General features: G+C 41.6%; 1 protein-coding gene across 12 annotated transcripts in view; it reads right to left on the reverse strand.

The window, feature by feature from the left end:
* Positions 1–16,695, reverse strand: part of LOC148840603 (amyloid beta precursor protein binding family B member 2-like) — a 140,678-nt gene that overhangs the window by 12,931 nt on the left and 111,052 nt on the right. For all 12 annotated transcript variants that reach the window (XM_088911179.1, XM_088911259.1, XM_088910728.1 and 9 more), the window contains 2 exons: positions 4,139–4,253; positions 1,640–1,727 (listed from right to left, as the gene is read on the reverse strand). In XM_088911179.1, coding sequence (XP_088767305.1) covers positions 1,640–1,727; positions 4,139–4,253 — 203 coding nt within the window. The remainder of the gene's footprint in view (positions 1–1,639; positions 1,728–4,138; positions 4,254–16,695) is intronic.

The raw sequence follows: 16,695 nt of genomic DNA on the forward strand, positions 1-16,695 counted from the left end.
CGCTATGCGCTAACTACTCCGAGGAAGGATGGGGACTCCATTTTTTCAGCAATAAAAAAAATTCTTCTGAGCACAGCGGGCTGGAAGTTGCCCTTTATGCTCCTCTGGGTTAATGAAAATCTTGCACACTGCAGTGAAAAATTTAATCAGGCACACTACCTGTTTTTTTTTATCATGAAATAATCATTCACCTTGGATCCCCTGGAGGCTGTGTGTGGTCAAATAGCTAAGACGTGGGGCTTATTACCAGTAGGTACCAGTTAAAAGCTCACTCTGTCTACCCTGATCGTGTTACTAACACTACTCACACTCGCTCGGCGGGATGAGAGGACAAACTGTTGTCGGTTAATTCAGGTGTAGCAGCTCCTGCTGCCATATTTTACCTCTGCATTCTAAATAAAAGCATCCACTAAATGCTTGACTACAAATGAGTGATTGGATCACGCACACATATGTGTGACGCTGACAACTCCGTCAGTCTCTGTGGCGATGTGTGATGTTTTTTTCATTCATTTCAGTGATTTCCCGAATTGGGATTGCAATCTAAAAGTTTAGAATCTGTTTGAAGCGAATTACAATGCGACACTGAAAGCTGCTTCACTAAGGAGAGGGATAATGAAGTCTGTTCTTCCTCTGTCTGAAGAAGTTCCGCAGACCTGCTGAAGGGGCTTTCACAGGTTTCCTTCTCTTTTGGAGAAGGGAAAGCCTGGGGATTTTTCTCTCCATGTCTGTATCCAGGTAGGATGTGCTGCCGAAAGAGCGATCACTATCTGGAACAGACCGCAAAAACGCCAACAGAAAGTCTACGCTGAGACCGAACAGAACTTTCTAACAGGAGACCCCTGCAGCTGGCAAATCCAGAGAACTGTCAGATACACCCCCTCCCCGGGCTACACCAGACTCGACGTCTGCAACTTCAGGCTTAACACAAATCCTCCTGTGCCTTTTGTGTTGTCAATTGGGTGCAAACTGCACTGTACACATGACAGGGAAGCACCTAAGTGATTTTGCTATTTATTGTTTACTGCATATTTTATTTTGTGTTTAATTCCTGAACAGTACAGTGTAGGGAAATGAAATGTACAGTAAATTTAAATTTGCCGCTCTTCCTACTCTTTAATTTCCTAACATCGAGGAGGATCGCTGCAATATCATGAATAGAAATTATCTATGTAGGTTCATGCAATGGCTAAGAAAGGGTCATTTCTGATTTACTTAAAACTCAGATGACATTCCATCCAGGTATAATCTGAGGAGCGGGGGTATATTTGTTAGGTTTTACTGACAGCTTCACGATTCCATTCGAGCAGTTAATTGCATTCAAATGGGCGAAATGGCCCAACACGCCTCTTCTGTTCCTTAGAAACACAGGAACACCACCCAGAGGAGATAAGTGGAAACTACTGTATGTGAAAGTGAGTTTAAAACTAAGAATGGGGTGCGGGGGAATGGGACATTCATGTTGTTGGATACCGATACCCTGGCATCTTTCAAGAAATTCCTGGATGATGGATCAATTAGCTACTGAAATTGGGAAGAAGTTATAAGACGCTGGCTCAGGAAGACCCAAATTCGTAACTGCTCTTACATACTGACACGCCCAGGCCGACTGACCTCGTAGGAGCTACCCTGCACCCACCTTGGAGAGGAACATCCAAGCCCACTTGAATTCGCTCCTGCAAAGAGCTGCCGGCCACAGCCCTGGCGTTCTTGCGTTCTGCCATAATCTGTGGAGGAGCGAGAAAGTACAGATTTCATGCTCGGTGGTTCAGAGGAGATTTCACAACACTGCCGTCGGCCGGTGTTGCCAGGTGACCAGGCCCCTCCTTCAGGGAAAGGATGTGTGTGGCCAGGAGCGTCAGGAGAGCATTTGCATTCTGCTCGTGTGGACAGCCAGGGCTGGCCTAGAAAGCAGACGCTCTCCATCACTGTAAAGTACACTGGGGAAAGCAGAGAAGCAATGAGATCGGACAAAAACTCCATATTATGCTGAACAGGACTCAAAAGCTGGAGGAGGGATCTTTCTCCTCCACATCAGACTTGTTCCTTGAATCCCCATCCATCTTCAACTTGAAGGCCAGCTGGGCTCTTGCACGTCTGAAACATCAATGAGCCCGATACATGGTTTAATTAGGCCTTGATAATTGGCTTCAGCTCCAAATGTGATGGGGGGGAGATCTCTAGATGCCAAAGACAATCAACTTACTTCGTATCTGCTACTTTGTAGAAGCTAGAAACAATCGCACTGAAGTCCGAGCACGTTTCGCAAAGCTGCAGTTTAATTAAGCACTCAATTAATGACCTAGAGCTCAGCTCAGCTGAACGTTGAAGACACTAGATCACCCCTGACTGGAAGCCCTTTCTGTGGTACATGAGTCCTTGTCATCACAAGTCTGCATACTGTATGAAACACCCACAATAGAATAGATTAACTGCTCACCTGCCAGTAAAAGTGGCTTAGCAAATACCACATTAAACACTGTTGTATAACAATCTATCACACAGCATCTATTGTTCAATGTGGAAAAAGGAGACTTCACATACATTTTAATTGTTAGTTACACCATGTTTTCTGACTCATAAAGAGGCTTATATGCAATGCACAGGAAAGCGTACAACACGCTGCTATTCAAAACGAACAGAAAAGTAGATACTGTATTCTGAAGAACAGGACAATTGGTCTGTCATGTGGCACATACTGTACACTTTTGCTGAGGTCATCACAATATGTGACTCACCAATGCAATCTAGGATGTGTTTGGAATTCTATACAAAGGACTGGCATCTTTTTTTCCCTGACTTTGGTGGCTTCTTAAAGCTACACAAAAACCATGACACAACAGCTCCCCACATTTTTGGACAATCAGATCAGACACTCACACAATTTTTTTTTCGATAGCACATAAAGCCATCCTGTTTCTCTTGCAAAACAGACAAAAGTAGGGGAGCCTATTTATATGGAAAACCATAGCAATTTTCTGAGAAACTAACCCCAAGAGAGAACAAGGCACTATGCTTGATGAGAAATGACCTACTTTTCCTCCACCCCTCTGGTTGTGAATATGCTTCCGAAGAAATATCCATATCCAAGTGAAGAGACGCACCCTGGACTAGAATAGGTATTCTCCACTTCCAGTACGAGTCTCAATTCAACATAAAAAAAATGTGCTTCATCAGCACAAAACAGGATTACACTTTTAGAAGAATGTTTTTAGAACACTTTGCAAAGTTTTACGATTCAATATCATTCTTATGCATTCTATGTTATTAATATAACATAGTAATATAAAGTTCTAGGTCATTAATTGAGTGCTTAATTAAACTGTGACTGACATAACATAGAATGCATAAGGATGCATATTTCTAGAAATAATCCTAGACACAATTGATTTTAGATAGCAGACATTTCTGGGAGAAGGCCTTACCCACTGTGTCCAGAGACTTAACAGCATTGTCATTATCAGCAGAAGCTTTGGTCAACTTTCTCTTGTCTTTAGAGTAGTGCCGATTTACTTCAACAAAGAGATAAGATCACTGTAGGAGTTCTTATACAAGAACTGAACTCCTTATATTTCACTATGAAACAACAACCAGAGGAGCAGGGAATATCACAAAGCAGATGAGCCCTGTGCTGCTAATCACCCTTAACAACTGCACTTAAGAGACATGTTTGTTTAAGCAACAGCAGAGATGGGAAGACAAAAATTGGCTGCTGCTTAAAATAGTCGCTATGAAGTTGGACGATTGATTAAAAATACGGTTACTCTCTTTTTAGGTCATCAACCAAATTCAGGTTCACAAATCTCAGCTCATTTAGGAAAACAACCCCCTTATCTTTGCCTTAATGTGGCATCAATTTTTAAATACACTCATGGACAAACGTTAGGGAAAATAAAAAACAGCAAACATTAGAAGTTACTGTTACTCCTTATTAATTCAAATGACTCCAAGGACAAAAAAAAACTACCAATAAGGACAATTTGCTAAAGAAATCACTAAAAGGTTGTAAAAGCTCATTATGCTCACTTCATTACAAATTTCCATCTCAACTTACAGCTGTTATCTTTACGACGATAATTCTTAACAGGAGAAGCACAGAAGGCCCACAGTTCCAGCAGCTTTGCAGGCAGATACCCACCTTGGAACAGATTTCGTGAAGACTTGTGGCGATGGCTTTTGCTGGGGTGTCACATCGGAACACATGACATTTTAGTATCCGGGTGTCTTTGTCCCTTGCTACATAGGCAAAGTCTCTGCAAAGGATGAGGGGAAAATGAGTCATTCTATGGCATTAAAAAACAAACACTATGGAGTATATACTGTACAGTCCACGAGTAACATCAACTTGATGAAACCAAAACCTGGTTTTCCCAACCAAACGTCTTCCTTCTGGCCAGAAGCTATATCACTCTGCAACTCACAACTGGCAACCCACTGAAGCTCAGCAGGTGTGAGCCTGGCCAGTACTTGGATGGAAGACCTCCTGGGAAAGCTAAGGTTGTTGTTGGAAGTGGCGCTATTTGGACCAGTAGGGGGCGCTCACCCTGCAGTCTGTGTGGGTCCTAATGCCCACTGTTAAAATACTGTACAATACTGTAAAAAAGTGGCATACTTTGGATGAGTGGTAAAACTGAGGTCCTGACTCTGTGGTCATTAATAATCCCAGGGCATTTCTTGAAAAGAGTAGGAGTGTTACCCTGGCATCTTGGCCAAATTTTCCCCTGGCCTTTACCCATCATGGCCTCCTAATAATCCCCATCTCTGAACTGGCTTCATCACTCTGTTCTCCTCCCCACTGAGAGCTGTCATGTGGTGAGCATACTGGAGCACTGGACAGTGGAGTGTCCAGAAAAGCGCTACATCAGTGTAAGGATTATTTATTTATTACATTACTCCTCATTTTTATGAAAGTACACGGCTGAAATCAGCGATGCTACATTAAGATCTGCTTGCTGTTACCAGCTTCGTCTGGAGAAATGAGCGCTATGCCGCAAATACTAGAAAGCTTCTAGCCTAGTGGCAAGCAAAACTAGAAAGAGTTAATGCTATATCTGAACGGGGCTAAAAAACACCTCTGTAACTCCTTCATTTAAAAGCCAAGTCGTGTATGAAGGCCCTGTAGCAACATAAGATCACAAGCATACTAGGACCTCTGTAACTCAGCTGCATCAGAGGAAAGTCCTGGTGACGTCTTTCATGGTGCCGCCCAATCAATCAACTTCAAATCAATGTGTATTTTCAATCTACAGTATACCATTCTCAAGGCACTTTACACAGATCATACATACTGTATAGAAAGGGAGTATGGCGAACAGCAAAAAACAAGTCGAAAACAAGCAAGCTTTGATGCAAGATTTACAAACATTGGCAGAGGATGTGTTTTTAACATGATCAGGAAGAGGATTTCAAAGATGAGGGCTCCAGCCAGATTCCCTAACGTATGACACGTCTTCCACTGTTGTCACCTGGCATCTCTCTACATGAAGTCTTGCTCTTAGATTTTGACAGAAACGACGCTGTTCGTGAACTGTCAAGATGAGTCGCATGCTCAATGACTTGTCAAGGCATATGCGCTGTTTGTGAAGGAGTTAGTATGCTTTTTTTTTGCCTCAATCGAGTAAAGAAAGTTACTGAACATTTTAACGGAGAGAGTGTCATTTTCATGTCAGCACTTGAGTTTGCCGAAATGCACTCATAAACAAAATTGCATTTTTTTTTTAAGTGGGTAGGAGCTGCACTGAAGATGCAGGAGAAGAGGAGAGAGTGACATTTCCTTTGCAGGGAAAGAATTGATCCTCCCCAATTATTTTTTTTTCTTTCTCAGCTTCTGTAATCGAGCTCCTTGCTTTTTACTTAATCAGAGGCAGAAGCCAAGCGCTTCTGGCAAACAGGGCGAGACTCAAATCCCTGCAGTTCAACACGGGGAGCGTTCGATGAAATGAGTCACATGGAGAAAGGAAAAAAGGAAGCAGGATTCTAACCCTGCAGTTCAGAAAATGTATCTACCGATATTGGGGCAAAGGAAGACTTGACTCGTATCTGGACAAAAAACTTTGATAAATCAAAACTCTTCTCTCCTCCCACGAGCCTTTATCATGATTGTAGCCCATAAATTAATTTTAAAAATAACCCTCAGTTTGGATTTATTTTAATAAACCCAAATGAAAGTAAAAGGGTTTATGGAGGTTTGTGTTAATACCAGCAGCATGGATGAATCTACTGCAATTCTCTAATGTCCCCTCAGAGAAGAGACCGGTCTGGCTACTGCCTGTTTTAAAGGCAGAGGAATGACTGCAGTGAACTATGTGTAAGACGGAGAAGACAGAGCATACGCAGAGTCCACAGCTGGCAAACCCACTGGACTGGAACGTCATCCTGGAAGCCTGGACTGAAATCTAAGATTTGCAGAGCGTGGTGAAGCTCCGATAAGAGAATGTGGGGGAAGATGCTGTATTCCTAGGGTGTGCTAAATGCAGATACATCCTCCCCCACATCTGGGATTACAACTGGAAAACTGTTTTGAAAAATAAATGAACGCAAGGCCTAGCTGAACGTATTATCCAGGACAAAAACAAAGCAGGCTCTTTATGTGTGAATCTTACACACGATGCCCCATTTAGAATAACGGCTGTTTCAACAACCACAGTGGTCGAGGATGAACTCCTGTTTTCACTGTACAATAAAAACAATAATAATTGTCAGGTCTGTTCAGTCAAATGTCAAAGGAAGCAATAAACATTGTAGGGTAAACAAGTAATACCAATTAACAATTCTGCATTAATATCATAATTTATCTTCATAATATAGAACTTTTATATTAAATACACTGACAGGGGTAAAAGCTAGCTACCCTTCCTTTTTCACAAGGTAGGGAGCAATTTGATATAAAAAGTACAGGAAATTTTTTAAGGGTAGTTTTTTTGCGTTAATCACAAAACAGGTACGCTTTCTGGAAATGAGCTGAGAAGTTTAAAGGGCGCTGAAGTAGCCCCCTTGTTGTTGCCTCAATCCTCAAGCAAGCAAAGTATCGGACATGACCTCGTTTCTCGTTTTGGCAGTGGTATAATACACAGCAAACCCAATCTTAAGATGTCAGCCAACATTAGTTTTAGGTCCTGTCAGCAGCTTGTAACTGGAGCTAGTTACCTTGTACATAGTTTCCTGTGTTTATTTTATTGTGACACACCTCACTTTAAAAGGCATCAGCACCTAGTGAGTCTTCACTACATTCATATTTACCAATACTTCACATTATGATATATTTTTCCCATCATTTCGGCCTTATTTAAAACAAATGTACAGAAATTGTGATTTTTATACACAACAGACTTTCACATTGTGTTGAAAAACATTTTAGGGCATTATTTTCAACAACTGGCAAAAATGTCACTATAAAAAGATATTTAGTGCTTTTAACTGGGAAGGAATCACTCCAGGGTTCAAAGACACACAGCCATGACACGGAAGGCAGAACACTACCCAAACTGCAGTTAGTTGGGCTCAAATGATAATAAAAGCAATCTTGTAATAGTGCTTTTCTCCAGAATCATAATGACCACTACCTGAGAAACATCTAAATTCCAGTTCTTTTGCTTTTCAGTGCACAATTTCACTAGCTACCTTCTTTCCATTTGAAACCACACTGCATATTGCAAGACAATTGGACCAGGGCTGTGATGACTTCCTTTCTTTCAACATCCTATATGAAATTATTTCAAAAATGATTTGAAAGATTATTCAGACTGAATAATAAGTAGAGCAAAATTTTTCTTCAGACAGAATTGTGAAATAGATTTCCTTGCCTAATAAATATCCACTGAGATTCACATATTCAAGCTCGGATGGTTTTAATATAAAGATAGACCTGATCCCCAGCAACACGTTACTACTAACCTTCTGTAAGTTACTGCACAAATGAGTAAGAACCTCAGAGTATTAGAAAAGCATTAAATGAACGGAAAGAATGATTAACTAGGATTTACCAAGCTTTGCAGGCTAAGATCTTGGAAGCATGTTTCAGGGGTTGCAGTGTTTTTTTTATATACAAAACTTGTATAATCACCTTCTTCAAAGATAGAATAACATGACTATCTTCATAAACGATTCTACCCATTTGGATGAAATGGTCAATATTTAACCAAAAATAAGTCCAAAACACATCATTTAAAGTTGTGTGTTCCTCTCCTGTGTTTTAAAATAAAGGTACACGCATGGCCTGTTAAGAGGCCTCAGTTAAATTGTATTTAAAACCGTATTCAAATGGACTTTGCTGACTTTTGGAAAACCGGTTCTCCAAGGTTATTTCTGGTTGTCCAGGATTTCCAGTGGCCCGTGACAGCAGAGCTACAGTGTCGCAGCCCGGGAGTGGGCATAGTACTGCAAAGCTGCAGCCAGGGTGCGAGGGGAGCACAGCAGTGCTCAGGGCTTCCTGCTGCTGTATGGAATGCGGCAGGCAAGCTGACAGAGAGGGAGGGGTACTGCCCACCCCACCGCCCCCTCCATCACACACACACACTCTGGGCTCCCGCCTCACCGATTCACGACAGGCCGCCGCCTTTCACCGATGGCTCCTCTGGGCTGCAATCCAAAGGCCACCGACTTTGACCTTTCAATTGAATTTTAATGGGTAGCATAACGATACAATTTCGGATTCCCGAGCTCCCCGGGGAATCGAGCTGCTGAAAATTTACTTTCGTGACCCGATCATGTTTATCGGAGCCAAATGCTCTTGTGTGTTTCACAGAGGGGGAACGGCCCCGTTTATATACGTAAAAAACAAATGGTTACACAGCTCTTTAAGGCAATGCATTAATGCTACCTCTACAGCAGAAATTTGATATAATTCATCACATACAATTTAATGGTGTGGAGCCATTGTCATTCCGGGAGGTGAAAGGGTCACAGCAGATTTTATCAATGAATAGGAATGACAAAATGTGTTCACACACTCATATAGGGGGTAGATGGAACCGCAAGAAGAAAGGTCATCACAAGCACAAATACAAGGAAATAAAAGATTTGTAAGAATGTATGAATGGACATGACACAAGCTTACAACTTAAATGCTAATATAAGTGCTCTAATGAATGAATGAATGAGTGAATTATTAGCTGTATTATTAATATTCCTTTCTAGTACATTTCTCATTTTTGCAAATCCTCCACAAACATTGAGGATGAGTAGATAGTGTATTTTTTCAATGAACACATGCATCTTATATTATACCATTCTTCGAGGTAGTTCTCTGAGGTTGCTTGGCACCCTACTGTCAACATTTTCTATTTAACCTCAATACTTGCTGTACTATGAGATTTTGGAATATAACACTCGCAGTTATACCTGATGGTAAGAAACGATGCAGTCTGGACAATTACAACACTGTTTTCACTGTTTTACGTGAGACATTATTTAAAATCAACCAATGCAAAATGAGCTTTTGTTTCAGTTTATGGACCATTCCGAGCGTTGCTGACCAGACTGGATCCACACTCTGTAACAGACTCTCCTGATCCTGAGGAACCCAGTGTCAGCTGGGGTTCAGTGACTCCATCAGGTCATTAATTTGCTTAGAAATGATCTGTAAAAAGCTGTGAGTTACTGACCATATTAAAGTTAACTTGAGATCCCTAGTCATGTCAGCCCTGAATCCAAAGTAATAACTATTCGATCAATTTATCCCTTTCAACAAATGGTTCGATAAAATGACAGAACTCACTGGAGGGGACAGTGAGGTCACCAGGACCAGAATTTGGAAGCCTTTCCCTATGAGAAGACCCCCCACACACGTACTTGTAGTCTCATGGAGGTGGTGTGTTTAAGCAATCGAATGCCCCAGGGCACACACAAGACAGGAGGCAAAGGAGCAACTCGGTTCACAGTGAGGTGAAAACAATTTAAACAGAAAGCATTACAAGCTTCCTCAAACAATCGCGCTGTGCAAACCCCTTCTTGCATCAGGGAGCTTGTGTCAGCAAGAACTGCAGGTGCCTGCAAGAAGGACATGAATACTGATCGATGGAGATCTGTAGTCAGTAGCATAACTGTTGTATTCCTTAATACACAGCTCTGCACCGATGTTATATTCCTTAACACTGATGAATACACAACTCTACACTGGTGTTAAACTCCTTAACACTGATGAATACACACCTCTGCACCAGTGTTAAACGCCTTAACACTGATGAATACACACCTCTGCACCGATGTTATATTCCTTAACACTGATGAATACACAACTCTACACTGGTGTTAAACTCCTTAACACTGATGCGTACACAACTCTGCACTGGTGTTATATACTGTACATTAACAAAGTAACGTGCCTACACAATTGTGCAGGCCTTCCAGACAGGGTGATCCGTCTTTAGTACCCATCTTTGAGAGACAAAGGTTAATTGTTGAATACAATATCAACAGCCTGCCTTGGGTCATGAATACCCCAGACAGTGTCATTAATTATTTCTCATACACAAGATGTTCATGTGCTAGAACCATATAGCCAAGGTTAACGAGATTTAATCTCCTATATTTGCGCAGGTCACCAGCAGCACACTGCTGTTGGGGTCTCCAGGGAATGTTGTGGAACATGGAGGGAATACAGTGAAGACTGAGAAAGTCAGAGGAGAACAAGGAAGCATATTTAGCAGGCAGAAAATAAAATAAAAGATTACCTCTCTCTGAGTCCAGGAAAGCATTAAAAAGGGAGAAAAAAAAGCAAGAGTATAGTCAGCAAAAACCCAAGCAACACATGAGAAGTTTAGTCACAGAATAGTTCAGGACTTTCAAAGTAATGAAATTTGAGCATAAGAGCAGTGTCTGAAAAAGATGTTCTTTCATTATTATTTGACAACCGTTTTTAGGAGTTTCGAGTTGCAGACGATATGCAATGCATTACATCTTTCCTGCCTGTAACACAACCATAAGAGCAGCAGTTCAATGTGAAATAACAGATTCTTCTGTCCACCCCTGAAAAAATCTGAATATTGCAAGGAAATGAAATGTGAACCATTAGAGAAATTAATACATTGCTCATTTTGTCTGTAAAAAGGTTTAAATACGACACATTCCTGCGTGGTAAATGCTGAATAGAGCAAGGTAAAGTCTGTCGCTTATCTATAGCAGAAGAAAAAAGACAATGTCGATGGCCTCTCCTATTCTGGAGGTGAGGAATTCAGTTTTCTGTTTTCCACAAGACCACCAACAGGATGGTGTTTGGGATGCTGACCTATTGTATGTCCGTATGTAGACTGAGGGCTAAACTGAAAACATCCACCTCACCAGTTGATGATAACACCAGCAGTGTTCTGACTGTTGGCCACAACACTTACAGTACACTTCAAAGACAAGAGGATTATCTTCAGGCTCAGCAGGTGTATGAAGAGAGTAATTAACAGCATTTACACATTTCCTGAATCCAGTTTCTGACTTCTGATCCCGAAAACAAGCATCCCAGCATTAGTCCACACTCACATACTGCATGATGCAGGTAACAAGCTAAGGATCACCTTTCCACATATGAACATGGAGCACTGCTGTGTAACAGCCAGTGAAGGTAAAAGAGAGAAGTCACATGATCTGAGACTTAATTGAGCACTTATAAAGGAACAGCCTGGTCAATTCCATTCCTGTCCCTGCGTCAAGAGAAGGTCAAAAGTACTCTGGAACACATATTAATTGTTTGGTACTGAAAGGTGACAGAGAATACAGAGTTCAATGCGTTTTTCTAAATAGGCACAGCTGTAGCTTCATGTCCTGTGGTAACACAAACACCGTGAGGGGCCAGTTGCAGAATGTGACATCCCCAGCACAAGCCAACAGACAAATAGCTACCACACAGCCACCAAGCCAGTGTCACCTCACAGCAAAAACACCACAAAACCATCAATCCATTCTTAACACTTTCATACCAAGCCTATGGCATATGAAGACATTAATTAAAATGAATTACATAAATACTAACAACTAAGAAAAGCAAGCTGAAAATAATTGAAGGCACACAATATTCCAAAAACTGAGGCTGGTTGTTCCATCCTTCCATCAAAATCTACTTGGTAGTCTGGCATAAGGACTAAAATCATGTAACTCATTAATGGATCATGCTACAATACAACTAGTGTCTTTTAATGTCTTTAACCATTTTCTGGAGCTCTGGAAAATATATTAAAGAGCACAGTAAAGAGTAGTGTCTAGGAGCTCTAGAGTCCTCAATCAGAGCGTTGTGGGTTCGAAGCCCAGGTAGGGACATTACCCCAGTACCCTAGAGAAAGGTAAGTACAACCTCTGTGAGTTGAATTGCTGTAAAGAATTAGCCAAATAAATTAAGAACAGCGTTAACTCTGGAAGGACTGTCTTATTATGGGGTGAGGTTCGGAATCATGCAAAAATAATGCAGTAAAGCCATGACTTTTGCTGCAATAATTTAATCCAGCAGGATGGTATCCACACTGGATAGACACAGACATCGAGACATGTGAGAAGAAGCCAGAACCGAAGTTCAAGCCCCTGTGATTTCTCTGACGTGACACGTACTCGTCTACCTCTGCAGAACAGCTGGGGTCACAACCCTATTAAAGATCCATTAGGCAGAACGAAATGCCTGCTTCTGAGATTTAAGAGTTACTGGGGAATAATGAGATACCACAACATGAGCCATGTTAACTCATCCATCCAGGATCAAGTTCCGTGAGTCCGTCTACCAGTCCAGGCAATTCATTTAATTCATCTGTGAAGTTATCACTAGCAAAAGACATTTCTGAGTGACGTCTTTCCTGTGCGATAATTCCTACTACTACATTCCTCATACCAAATCAACTGCAAGAACAGATACTCAAAGCAGCATCATTTGAAGTTGGTGAAGCTGAAAAATAAACATTCAATATAAACTTAAAACAAATACACCCAGTGATGCTTGTTTTTCTTAAATATGACCTTGATCACAATTTTGGAGACTACACATGAGTAAACACGCATCTGTAAAGAGGTCTTGCGAAGTGCTTTTATTGGGACAAGTTACTTCTCAGGTTACTGTGGGAATCTTTTCCAGCCACGAGCAAGGCCAGGGTAATGATGCTCTTCCCTTATACTCTGTGATCATGGCCACAGGTATCATTGCAACACATCTCCAAGAAAAGGACAGCAACTTCTACCTGAGCTCTGGGCTGTCCAGCATGTGGAACCTGGTGCCCTCAGCTCACACTGTTCACACAATGCGCAGAACTGGGAAATGCCAGCACACCTAATCAAGTCTATAAGCATGGCGATGACGAAAACCACTGGAAAACAAAATCCTGCCCACCATTTTATTGTAATACTCTTCTATAAAACTAAAATAGCTAATATCTCTGACACTAATAAAGACACACGTTTCAGTGAAGGCATGTTGCTGAAAGACGTTTTTACCCAACCAACTTTCTCCTGATCCAAAGCAATAATTTGTATTTTTATGGAAAGCCCCTCTATATTTGCAGATAATGATCAAACCATGACAGAGTTCACCTATGGTGCGTTTCTTACGACCTGGCAAGAAAAGATTATTTTGCATCTCTGACATAAAAACTTGGAGGACTCAAAATTTCCTTCATCTTAACTGTGACAAGACTGAAGTCATGCTTACTGGCACCTCCCATCGACTTAGTAAAGCCAATCCTGTAACCCTGTCTGTGGATGATACTGTACTTGAACAAACTCCAGTATGTCCACAATTTGGCAGCCAGAATCCTGACCAGGTCTTCTCCTGTTCTGCCTCCAAGCTCTGGAACTCTCTCCCCAAGGATATCAGAGAGTCACCTTCTCTAAACTCCTTCAAATCCAGACTCAAAACCTTCTTCTTTAGAAGAGCCTTTACTTAACTGGTTCCATTCTTTACCCCTCTACTCCTATTGTATTTAGTAACACCATCTACTGTCTCCTCTACTTATTTGCATCGTGTTTATCGTGTGTATTTTTTATTGTTTATTTTTAGTTGTTGTTGTTGCTGCTGCTGTTATTCCGTAAAGCGCTTTGAGAAGCCACCTTTAAAGGTGCTACAGTGTATAAAATGAAGTTTATTATTATATTTGATATAATATTACGTGTAACCACATGTTCAACAATAACTGCTTTACATATTTCCGAACTCTTTGACAACAACTGGACAAGTACAAAGACAGACGCCAAAATATTTTGGAGATCAGTCTAGAACCTGAAAATCCAACAAAGAAAAAAAAAGCAGTACAATACTATGCTCTTTGATGGCATTTTTTAACAGGCCCTCTATATTAAATGTTGCTGTATTGGTAAAATTCACTTTGTGTGCAAGGTATCAATCTGTAAAAAACTGTAAATGCTTCCTTATTAGTGAAATTAATAATCACACAAAATAGCTCCAATGAATAATACAGACAACCAACCCAGAGGGACTGAAGTCACTTAGCGAAGGCAAGTTCAACTAGAGCATCTGCAGTCTCAAGAGATGACTAATGCTAATATTTGATTTAGGGGCTGGAGGGGACATCTGTAAATTAGAAAAGCAATTCGCTGACAGAGGTAGCTTATTGGCAGCTAATGTATGATAATTCATACATCACACATTAACCTCTTTACGATGAAGACTGGGCTCTACAGCACCACGCCATTAACACTGCGACATGAAGTGCCAAGCACAATTTGGAATCACAGAGCGATTACACCGTGGGACCAGCACGATCATTAGCATACAGAGTGTACCAGGCCACTTCATTCCAACTGGGACAATGATTTTTTTTTTTGGTCTGTCAGCACTTGTACACTTCCTTTCTTCCATCCATCAATCTGTTGTCCCAGTTGCTTTATCTGGTACAGGAGCAAACAACGGGTGCAAGGCGGGTACACCCTGGACAGGATACCAGTCCATCGCAGGGCACACACAGACACAGGCACACACACACACACTCATCAAGGGCCAATTTTCCTAGAAACCAGCTAACCTGCCAGAACCTCTCGAGACTGTGGGTAGAAACTGGAGCACCTAGCGGAAGCCCATGTGAACAAGGGGGAGAACATACAAACTCCACGAAGACAGCACCCCAGGAACTGAACCCAGAGCCCCAATGTTATCCACATCTTCCTACTCCATAGAAATCTACAGACAAGTTGAGATTTAAACAGCCGTGAACAAGAAAGGAAAAACAAACATTACTGCATTAACTTAGGGCTTTTATCAGAACGGTTCGGTCTTTACCCCTGTGCTCCTACTGTATTTAGTACCACCATCTACTGTCTCCTCGTTTGGATAGCCATTTATCCATACTGATCTTTTTAGTGTGTGTGAGACAAGTCAACACACAATAGCTTTGTAATTACTAACAATACAAACCATTAACATTGTGAGCTGTGTGCCATTTCTCGAGTGCCTTAGGGTGGACTTTTGATTTATAAAGAGGAAAAAAATAACAGTTTTCTCACTGTCGCTCCTCTCCTCCACTGTCCGCTGGGTTCTGCAATGCTGCGGCAGACCTGCAGTAGGTCAATTTCTGAGTGACAGATGTTAGCAGTTAATTTCCCTGCCTCATACCCTCGGTGTGCTGCTGTCCTTCTACATGAGCAATTTCTTGCTATAGAAAAAATCAAATCCACTGGTGTGCAGAAAAAGCTCATAACCACCCTCCTTATAGCAGTATGGTTGAAGAATACCCTTCGGGATGAGCTAGAAAGTCCAGTGTGAGACACTATGGGCTGGTTTCACACACCAAGAAAAGCTGTTCAACTGTAAAACACCAGATAAACACTATGGAGTTAACTGGACTCTGTGAAGCCAACGGTGAATCTGCCGTTTTAAAAAAAAATTAAATAATCTTTTTTTGGTCATATCCACCTGATTTCTGGAATAAACAATTGTGTTTTTCATATCTTGGCTCACAGCTGTAAACCCTGCACACGGGAGAATAAGGAAGTGCAGGCAGACTCCACCCACCTTCGAGTCAATTGGCTTGTCACAGGTCACAAGACTTTGTAGCCTGGCAACAGAAGTTCAGTGTTGATTGGAGGAGAGGCATGCCCTTAACTGTCAGGCCACGATGCCTTCACTGCCAGGGAGGGCACGGGGGTCGCTGTGCGTTCCCATGAGAGCCCTGGCTGACTAGTCCCACTCAGCTCTCAAGAGTCACCCATTAAATTGTGTGTTGCTGCTCTGGGAATCCCAGTCACGGTAGAACAGGCTTGAACTTGCAACGTTTGAATCACGTTTGAACCACTTGGAGGAGTGCACTTACCAGCTGAGTCACTTGGGAGGCGCAGTCTACTGATTTTAAGTCAAAGCACCATGGTGTTTTACTGACTACATATGGTAACTATTCTAACTGTACAGCAGGACAAAATTAAACTGCACCACCTTTAAATTCAGCATTAAAAATCTATTCTGTATCTACTGTACTACATGAGAATCTGCAATTGGAACAGCATATCCCCCCCCCACCCCCCCACTCACACTGACCTTATTAGTGTCTGTCTGGGGAGGGCAAGTCAACACAGTGTCACAGAGAAATACAGCACTTCTATGATGTTACTCTGGGGTTTGAGCTGACATTGCAAATACAAAGAAAAGATTCAACTTTGTGTCACTAAATGAAGTGCAGTACTGTATGGTTAAAGGTTACACACATGAGGAATGGCCAAAGACAGGACAAACGGTGTCCGTAAGGATGGACACAAGCCATATGGCTCTGAGAAGCACCCACAGCA

This window comes from Atractosteus spatula, chromosome 1 (genome assembly GCF_055471065.1).
Source record: "Atractosteus spatula isolate fAtrSpa1 chromosome 1, fAtrSpa1.hap1, whole genome shotgun sequence".
NCBI lineage: Eukaryota > Metazoa > Chordata > Actinopteri > Semionotiformes > Lepisosteidae > Atractosteus > Atractosteus spatula.